Consider the following 10750-nt stretch of genomic DNA (forward strand, 5'->3'; position numbering starts at 1 on the left):
TCACAGACCATGAGATCACAACCTTAGCCAGAGTCAGACACTTAACCAAGTGAGCTGCTCAGGAGCCCCAAATTTTTATTATCTTTTAAAGAAATTGGTTAATTTGAGGGCAGAAGCATTATGAGTAGCTATTTTGTTTTTCTTTACTATTCCTTAACAAGTAATTTGGATACCATGTGGTAACAAGTAAAATTTCATCCACCTGTATAGTCCAGTTACATACTTCATGGTTTTATCTCACCATGAATTTATATTTTCCTATATTGTTGCAAATGCAACTGATTAGTTCCTAAATGATTGAATTAGAATCATGTCTTTACAAGCTAAGTGATTTCTGGCAGTCATCACAGCTAGAATTTTAATCTTCTTTTAACTACCAGTCTTAATTTCAAGAGAGAAGAATTGCAATTTTTCTGATTTCCAGGTCACTGAACTGATGCGGGAACAGTCCTATCTGAAGTCTGAATTAGGCATGGGACTTGGAGAAATGGCATTTGAAATTCCTCCTGGAGAAAGCTCAGAATCCGTTTTCTCCCAAGCAACATCAGAGTCCTCTTCTGTATGTTCTGGTCCCTCTCATGCTAATAGAAGAACTGGAGTACCTTGTAGTGACTCAGTGGGCAAACCCAAGACCCATTTGGTACCAAGCAAGAAAGTATTCCGAGCGTCAGTGGCCCTGACGCCCACTGCTCCTTCTAGAATGGGCTCTGTGCAGACACCTCCAGATGTGGAAAGTTCTGAGGAAGTTGGTGCAGCTGAAGAAGCGTCAGAGGCTGTAGGACCTAAATCTGTAGTGGAAGAAGGGAATGGAAAAATCCCATTAATGCCAGCTGCTGAGGAAATGCATAAAAATGTGGAGCAAGATGAGTTGCAGCAAGTCATACGAGAGGTGAGTAAAATCTATGCCTAATTTATCTGGAGATATGAGTTGGATAATAATGTTACTTGAACATTATAAGATACTGCTTTGATTCACTGTATTCAGTAATTTTCTGAGCTTTTAAATGAACTTTCCCATTGATCTAGCTCATGTCTATTAAGATAGGGTTTTAATGGCATTTCTACAAATTTTATACTCCAGTGTGAAATAATTGCAATTTTCTATATTCACTCTGATGAAGAAAGTGTTTATAGGATTCAAAATATCTAAACATGTGACAGAATTCTTAGACCTCTTATTTCTACATTTGTAAAATAGGGACTATGATTTAGATCTCTTCCAGGATTAAAAACTATCACTGTGTAATGTCAATTGACATGAGAAAATAGTGTTGTGATTTGTATAAAGAATTTGATTTGGCTTAGTGGGTGGAGATATGTGGAAGATACATGAGTTGTTCAAAGATAGAAATACAGAAGGAAAAGGTTTATCCTGGGTGATAGTGTGTAAACCTGAAGCATTTAACCATAGTTCTAGGTTACTACAAGGACTGTAAAAAATTAGGAAGATTAGTAGTCAGAGGTCAAAAGTTAATTGAGAAGATTAGTAAAATAGCTGTTTCAGGCACTGGGAACTGGCAATTAGAAGGAGTAATATATATATATCTTTTCTTTTTTTTTAACATTTATTTATTTTTGAGACAGAGACAGAGCATGAACGGGGGAGGGGCAGAGAGAGAGGGAGACACAGAATGGGAAGCAGGCTCCAGGCTCTGAGCCATCAGCCCAGAGCCCAACGCGGGGCTGGAACTCACAGACCGCGAGATCGTGACCTGAGCTGAAGTCGGACACTTAAGCGACTGAGCCACCCAGGCGCCCCTATATCATTTAAAAAATGAGACTACAGATCAAAAGTTTTGATGGCTTTATTTTTTTTCCTTTCCTTCCCACATTACACTGTGCTTGGGAACAAAATGCAGTAGCATGCACAGGATAAAAATAACACATGTTGAATATATTTTTTTTACCATTGATATATTAAAAACATGATCAGAAAGGATCTTTCCATTAGTTAAAAGGGGGAGATAGCCTATACATTAAAAAAAATCATTTTATAAGAGTCTTAATGAGTATATGCTCTGTAAGGGATTTCATATAAGATATGAAATTCTTGGGGCACCTGGGTAGCTCAGTCAGTTGAGCATCTGATTCTTGATTTTGACTTGGCTCATGATCCTGGGGTCAATGAATCAAGCCCTGTTTCAGGCTCTGTGCTGAGTGTGGAGTCTGCTTGGGATACTCACTCTCTGCCCCTCTGTTCCACTCCTATGCTCTCGTCCTCTCACTCACTCTTTCAAATAAATGAATGAATGATGTGAAATTCTTAAGCTTAAAGACTAGTAGGAAGACAAACAAGACTAACTCAGGAAACAATCCAAAAATTACACAGAAAAACATGTAGTATAATGTATTTAATAACTAAGAATTTAGAAATGGAAAAGGTCAAAATGGGCCAGAGAAATTAGGGTCAGTGGCTTCTTGTTTTTAATTTGCATATTTCCAATAAATTCAGCAATATGAGCCTAATGTATTTTTGGAATTAATTCGTGAGTAAGAAAGAACAAATTTCTAGTGGTTATAGGTCAAGAATGGTGGCAGCAGACCAGACTCTTCCCTCAAATGGGCCATTGATCCCCTGGGTCCAGAGATTAGTTCCTGTGTATTGGGTGCCATCATTCATAGCTGCATAATAGTAGCTTGAGAAGTATGTTAAAAATAAATACCGTCTTTTTTGCTATGATATGATATATATATATATATATATATATATATATATATATATTCCTAAAAATTGTTGGGCTGTGCACATTGGTGCAGTAAAAAACCACAGAGCTTATTTGGAAAATAGAAGCATAACTAAAACTTTGTACGTGACATATTTTAAAAAAGATAGACATCTAGCAAAAATAGCACAATAGTATACATGTGAAATGGTTAATAAATATTTAAGTACTACAATAAGTATGGTACTTGACCTTGAAAAATACCTGAAATTTGCTTGTGGAACTGGGGTTTGGAAGGATTGCAGCTTGTGAGGTATTGCAAAGTAGCAGAGGAGAGTAAGATGAAATCCAACGGAAAGTTTTAATAGCAGATGTGGGTAGGTGTGGCTCCTAACACAGTGACCTGAGATAGCTCGTAGATGTTTCTGTGTGTGCACTTTGTGTGTTCTGTTCCTGTATTCAGCTGAGTGCAGTTCTCTGCATTCGTCCCGTGTTTCTTATGGATGAAACTACATATAAGCAGACATGAAATTTATATTATACTCGTTTCCTAATATTTCAGTAACTCATGTTGAGACAAATTTACATTTTAAAAATATGCATTCTAGCAGAAGAGACTACATGTTTGTAATTTCTTTTCATGACATGAATTATCAACTTCAAGTTTAAAAGGTCTTAGGGGTGCCTGGGTGGCTTAATCAGTTAAGTGTCTGACTCTTGATCTCAGCTCAGGTCTTGATCTCAGGGTTGTGAGTTCAAGACCCGCACTGGGGTCTGTGCTGGGCATGAGGCCTACTTAAAAACAAAACAAAACAAAACAAAACAAACAAATAAAAACATATAAAAGGTTGTAATTCTTGATATTGATTTGTTCTGTAAACCTAATTCTTACAAGTTCATTGTATGTACCTGGTGAACATTTAGCAAGCTCTGTACATCCACCTTGCTCATTAGGTGCAAATGATTATAATCCATTCTTATTTATATGTTTAATATCAAAGATCAATTGTCGAGTAAAATTAAGTAATTATTTTTCTTCACACTATATTAATTAACTGAGGAAGTAAGTTTTAAGGTACTTTTTCTTTCTCTAGAAATGTGGTATTTTTGTTCCTTTTAGCTTGCTTTAGCTAATAGGTTTTCCTTGAAAACTCAACTTAATATTGCTCATTTGGCATAAATATTCCCTTAATGCACACTTGAGTCCTCATTTTTAAAGTTGTTTGTTAACGGGTGACCTGATATGTGCTGTGAGTAATTTCCTAGGAATAAGGTATTCCTAGACCAGAACATTGATTCTTTGGCTGATACAACACAGCATGTAGAAAAGATGGTTGTTTCTTGGTCCTACAGTAGTACTTAATCATGTATAAGAACTTCCCATAAAATAAGAACGATCTTTTGATTTTGAAGACATTTAAATTGGCATGCAAGGCAAATGTTTGAGGAATTTTTCAGAATTTGTTACTATTCAAAATTTGGCAGAGTCTGTAGGACGTTGGCCTTAACATTTATCCTTTTGCTATTTACAAATAAGGATTTATCAAGCAAACTATATAGATCAAACATGGTGTGAAGAGGAACATTGATGTACTTACGAAAATAAGCTATTTTGAAGCGCCTTAAAAACATGTTATTAAATAGTTAATCCAATCCCATTTATAATTTTAAAAAAGTAATTTGCGTTGATACGATCTTAACTCAGTTACAGTGGTGGTCTGTTCAACTTTATTTACAAAATATGTAAAATTCAGATTAGTCCTGGTTCTATTCATTTCAAATCCATAATCTTTTTGCCTAAATACACATGGTACTGAATTCCAGTTTTTGTCAGAGCTATCGTATCAGCCACCAAGAAAATTAAATTAGACTCTGCTTTTCCAGTAAATTCTGTGCCCCTGACGTCATTAACAAAGCCGCTCTTCAGAACAGCAGGATTTGAGCTTGTGTTGAACAGTTTTGCAGGTGAGGATTAGGCATGTTTGGGAGACACTTAACAGGGAAGTTTTCTTCCTGCACTCATGGGTGCATGAAAACAATGATGTCTGTCAGGCTTTTGTTTGCATCATTTCACCATCTGTGATGTTTTTAAAAAGTGTGCTTTCATTATAATGTGTTAATACAGCAGAATTCTTTTGAAAGAGAATTCTGAAAGTCCTTTCAGACAAATATTTAATATGCTCATTCAGTAACAAAGCTTTTGTCAGGTTAAAGGTAACCCATTTTTCAGATTGTATATGTTGTTGGAGGGAAAACTACACTCTCTTAGAATTTGCCCAGGTGGTCTGTGATGTATGTAATCAGTGGCCTGATACTTAAAAAAAATAAAAAGATTACTTAATAGAATAAATGAGCATGTGCCATAGAAGCAGATCAACAGAAATTAAATATCAAAGAATAAACATAGATTGCTTTTCTCTTTAGAGAGTTCTTTTTGAATGAAGTTCCTAGGTTTGGTTCGTGCCTATATGTTTCTTAGTCTATCTAACACACTTGAAATGTGTATTTTGGTAAATACATAGCTTGTCTGTATTCTTAGTGTAACTTCTTGTAGTGATCACGTGGTCTGATGGCTGCCCCGAAGTAGTCACTTAGTAGATGCCTGTTGAGTGGATGTAGTTAGTACCCCACACTTCACACTGGCATTCATTCTGCTTATATTGCCAGTGAGCATTCTTTTCTTAATCTCACTCACATCTGTCCTCCCCTGTGCCACTTCTTCTGGAAATTGTGCTCCTAAAGGCAATTTTCCCATCCCAGTGGACTTTTCTTACTCCTAATTTGTAGGATGCGAGACTTTGCAGCTAATTTATTTGTCCATATGCTTCTTCCTTCAGCAAATTATTAAGTGCATTTTGTTGTTTTCGGTGCTGGTTTCTCTCTAATCCTTTGTTTTTCTACTTTCTGTTCCCTTTAGTGTCAGATGTCTCTCTCTCTCTCTCTCTCTCTCTCTCTCTCGTGCCTCTGCTCTCTCACTTCTTTCTCTCTCTGTCCCTCTCTCTCTCTCAATGGTGCTTTCATTTATGGAGCACTTACTTTATTCTGGGATACATTAGTGAGACCCAGTTCTCTCCCTGAATTACAACACTCATAGCACAGACACTCCCCATTTGGCCTCACCCTTCCTGTTCCAGTCTCCTTCTCCCTGGTAGGAACCATCTGTTAGCTGCACTCCTTTCTTGCTCCCCTCTCATCCAAGCTGCTCTTGCTACAGTTTTCTGTCCTCACTATCATCTGAGATTGCCCTTACTTTTCATGACCTAGTATTTTAAAGTCTGTTATTCTCTAAACGCTTTTTATTTTTTCCTCTTAATATTATTTGAAACAATATTTAATATTAATATTTTATGAAACAGTATCTATTTTGTGCCCATTCAGATTATAACACACTTTTGTTATGCTTTATTCTAGTAATGTCCGCACTGGACATTACTCAAAAAATGTTGGCACACATTTTGGTTTGAAAAGAATACTTTTTGGCTTTTGTTTTGTTTTTTTTTTTGGATGATAAAGAACAATGGGGGCATCTGGGTGGCTCAGTTGGTTGAGTGTCCGACCCTTGATTTTTGCTCAGATCATGATCTCAGGTTCATGAGATTGAGCCCTGCATCGGGCTGCATGCTGAACATGGAGCCTGTTTAAGATTGTCTGTCCTCTCTCTGCCCCTCTCCCCTGCTCGTGCTCTCCCTCGCTCTCTCAAAAAAACAAAACAAAACAAAAACAAAACAAGGAAAGTTAATAAAATTACCATATTGCATGGAATAACAGGACTGGGAAGACTGTGCTACTTACTGTCTTTTGTAAATACATTTGCAGAGGTTCTGATTCAACACATTGTGTTTGTGCATATAGTACATTGCAGCAAAGAGATTCTGGTTTTCATAATATTTGTATCCAACACGTACTCATTTAAAAATAAATCTCAAGTACTGTGAAAGTCAGAAACTTTCATGATGTTTTAAAGTTTAGAAATATTGGTAGGAGGTAAAAGAATCTTGTATTTATTTAAATATATTCCAATACAGATGGTTGGTAACTAAGGAGCATTTGTTTCTGTGAATACTTTGTATAAGTCTATGTATTATGTACCAGTTTTGCATGACAGATTAATACAGAACCATTCTTGGAAAGACTTCAATTGAGATGTGTTCAGGATGTACTTAGGAACATTTTAGGAAATAGATCAGGCTGACAGGAAACCGTGGATATGTAGAATTTTTAAAAGCTGGTTTGAAAGTGTCTCAAGTTCTAATTTGGGAACACATTATCAGTTTATTTCAGGAAGTCCACATTTAAAGGCTTCACAAAGAGCTATTTGGAGGTGATGCTGTATCATTAGAAAGAAAATGGCATGGATAGGCATGTGTAGTGTTTGAGCATCTGGACAAGAAAATCTTGATGGAATTATCATTGTCCCTAGGTCTGTGTGCCTTTTCCAACAATAAAATAAGATTTAATATCCTTATCTGAAACAAAGTTTTTAGACAGGTGACAAACTTACCATACAAGTAAAGAAAACTTTATTTCTTTAAAAAAATTTTTTTTTTAATGTTTATTTTTGAGAGAGACAGAGACAGAATGTGAGTGGGTTAGGGGCAGAGAGAGAGGAAGACACAAAATCTGAAGCAGGCTCCAGGCTCCGAGCTGTCAGCACAGAGCCTGATGCGGGGCTCGAACCCACAAGCTGCAAGATCGTGACCTGAGCTGAAGTCGGATGCTCAACCAACTGAGCCACCCAGGTGCCCCAAGAAAACTTTTATTTCTTTAGTTTATGGTTGTTTAGAGGATGTTTTTCATGTTTTAAAATAAATTGTACTAAATTTTCATTTTTTCTTTCCACTTCAGATGTGGATGTTAGATCCTAATAATATTTAACTTCTTTAGATACTTTGCCTTCAGTTGGTATAAACAGGCAATATACCTGTATATTATTTTTCCACTAATGAATTTTCTTAACAATGAGAACATTTGAGTATACTGTTGATTACCATACAAAAATAGACATTAATAAAAAACATAAAAGTGAATCTAACGTTTAAACAGTTCTTGTGGGTTACTTTGTGTCATGAAGCAAAGTTTTTTAATCTATGGAGTAACACTTTTAATGTTTTTAACTTAAGAATTGTGATGTTTCATAGTGGAGTTATCTGAGTTATGCTAGACTGCATAGTGACCTCACAGTCTGACCTGGGCTTGAGGAGAGATGGACATGATTCCTCACTATCTCTGTATTTCCTGAGGGTTTCACATGAAGGCTATAGTTTTCTCTGTGGCTTAGCTGGCTGTATGAATTAAGTGCTGTTTATGATTTTCTGAAAACAAAAAAAGTAGATTATGGTCATATTGTTGAGTTCTCATTTTTCTCTTTTTCTATTCTAGATTAAAGAGTCCATTGTTGGGGAAATCAGACGGGAAATTGTAAGTGGACTTTTGGCAGCAGTGTCTTCAAGTAAAGCATCTAATTCTAAGCAAGATAGTCATTAAATGGAATTTATAGGTAACATTTTCTGAAATTTTTTGTTTAGCCAATTATAAATTATTACTTATTTTTAATGCTTTGTTTTCTTAGTACCCAGGACTGTTTCTGTGGCTAAATTTTAACTTTTAATGTATATAATATGGTATCCTACAGTGTGAAAAACTACAACCCCTTGCATTGGAAATGCAAGCGAGTGAAATCTGATAATAATAACTTCTAGGGGATTATTGATAGTGTGTTATCTTACTGAAACTTCATTATAGTACTTAAATTAGTACTGGAATTGAGGAAATCAGAACTTTCAGGGGCTCCTGGGTGGCTCAGTCAGTTAAGTGTCTGACTTCAGCTCAGGTTGTAATCTCCCGGTTCATAAGTTCAGGCCCCGCATCAGGCTGTGTGCTGACAGCTCAGAGCCAGGAGCCTGCTTCCAATTCTGTCTCCTTCTATCTCTGCCCCTCCCCAACTTAAATTCTGTCTCTTGCTCTCAAAAATGAATAAACGTTAAAAAAATTTTTTGAAAAAAAAATCAGAACTTTCAAACCTGGGTATTATTTTGATAGCATTGATTATAATGCTATTTCAGTGTACAGTTTATGGACCAGTATTTTGAGAATTAATCACAAATTCTTAGTATCATTCTTAATTTTTTTGTCTAAATGTGTGTATGTGTGTATACTGTTTATATACATATACTGTATATAGAACATTCTCATCCTGTTTTTGAAGAACCTTTTAATAACGATACTTGAAACATGATTAACGTTCACTTCTCTTTCTTTTGCAAGGTTGGCATGGATCATGCTAGCTCTGTGATGTTGGAGTGATCAGTGACCGACACTGGTGGAGGTGTTACTTGTGCTTCAGAAGATACTTGCTGCTGAGCTGGGCTACTGTATACAGTGTATAATGTTTATTTCTTCTATGCATATCTTTTTTAAAAACGTACATAGAAACTTAGGCACTTTGCTGACTTTATTTCTTTTCTAAACTACCAAAATTATAGCCATTTGGAAAGCCTAATATTTATTTGTATGTCACTATTTTCCAGCTGATTCCCTATGTAGAATTAATTTTAAAACTTGAAAACTTCCAGATTTAACCAACTTATAAATGACCTATTTCTTCAGACTAGCTTCTTAAAACACTGACCTCTATGAGGTATTTACTGTGCAATAACTGATTCATTTTTTGAGAGCTTGAAGCAACCAATGATTTTCCCTCCACTGCTGTTAATTAGTGTCACTTCCAAGAAGAAAAAACTGTTCTGTTGTAAAAATTGCTCTTAATTCTTGAGGAGGCTACTAATAGCAGTAGGATAGAATTGTATGAGGTTACCTACAACTACTTAATGTTCTTACACTGTAAGCCTTGTTACTTTACCAAGACAAATGTAATTTTATTATAGCTTATGTACTATTTTTCTTTTGGAAACATGCCTTATGTTAAACACTATACTTTTTGCATTGTCCAGACTTCCTATAAGGAGATGTTTCTTCTTCTATCCTTTAGACTAATTGAGTAGAGTATTGCCAAAATAATGGAGCCTTTGACTTGAATGGATAGAAATGAATAAGCTGGTTTTGTTTTGTTTTTTTCAAAATTAAAGTAATTTAGATTTGTTCTCCTCAAAATAGATGGTTTTAATTCAGTTTTAACCAGTGAGAACTATTTGTTTTTAGGGACAAAAAAAGGAAAGTGGTTTCCTGGTTGGTTTTGTATGTATTAAATAAATGTGTAAAGTAACAACAAAATTTATTGGAATTATTCCTTTAGCATTTATAATTTTCAATTCTTATTCTATTTCTTTGTGTGAAATTTTAATCAAAAGTGGTTGAGATGTTAACAATATTCTTTGAAAGAATATCTAGAAGGTTTATAAATGTTTGAATTATCACACAAAGGCTGATTTCTAAAAATAAAACAATAAAGTATTTATTTTGCCTAATGTCTTTTAATAGTTTCTTTTCTTCTAGTATAATGTGAAGAATTTGGATTAGATTTGATGAGTAACAAATAAGGTCCAAAAGAACTGGAGCATATAGGTAATAGGTTGATGTTCTCATTTCCTGAAGAAGCTTCTATGAAGCTTTGAAAAATACAGCTAAGACTAGACCACCCTGGAGAAAGAGCTTGTACTGATGCCTCTTGGTCTCATCTAGTTTTGTGGTCCTAATGATTACCATCTGAGGCCAAATAAAACTTTCCTTAAAAATTACTGTTAAACTCCAAAGAATAGACATTAAAGTATTATTTTGTTCTTTGGTCAAATTAATTCAATTTAGTTGATTTTGATAATGATACATATAAACCACACACCCCATATTGATAGTAATATAGGCATAAATGCTTTTAACTATTCAGCTTTGTAGCCACTTACAGTTCCTCTCTGACAATACAAGATACCCAGAATCTGATAAAATTAGAGATATAACAGTTGCAGTAATAGACTGAGCCAATGGGCGAATCATTTTATATAGCATATAAATGAAATAAAATAAACTTCACTGTTAGAGTTTCATCTTTCTTCTCTCCATTTTAAAACTTTGTGTTTAAAAGCCACCAGGCTAGCCGCTGCTATGTAGAAATGAATGAGAGAGGGTCTACAAAC

The 10750-nt window shown here is 35.2% G+C and overlaps 1 protein-coding gene across 2 annotated transcripts in view; it reads left to right on the forward strand.

The window, feature by feature from the left end:
• Positions 1-10087, forward strand: part of ITPRID2 (ITPR interacting domain containing 2) — a 45772-nt gene extending 35685 nt beyond the window's left edge. For both annotated transcript variants that reach the window (XM_043577210.1, XM_043577211.1), the window contains 3 exons: positions 425-889; positions 8043-8160; positions 8928-10087. In XM_043577210.1, coding sequence (XP_043433145.1) covers positions 425-889; positions 8043-8147 — 570 coding nt within the window. In that variant the 3' untranslated portion in view covers positions 8148-8160; positions 8928-10087. The remainder of the gene's footprint in view (positions 1-424; positions 890-8042; positions 8161-8927) is intronic.
• Positions 10088-10750: the final 663 nt, after the last annotated feature.

This window comes from Prionailurus bengalensis, chromosome C1 (assembly GCF_016509475.1).
Source record: "Prionailurus bengalensis isolate Pbe53 chromosome C1, Fcat_Pben_1.1_paternal_pri, whole genome shotgun sequence".
In the NCBI taxonomy this organism is placed as follows: domain Eukaryota; kingdom Metazoa; phylum Chordata; class Mammalia; order Carnivora; family Felidae; genus Prionailurus; species Prionailurus bengalensis.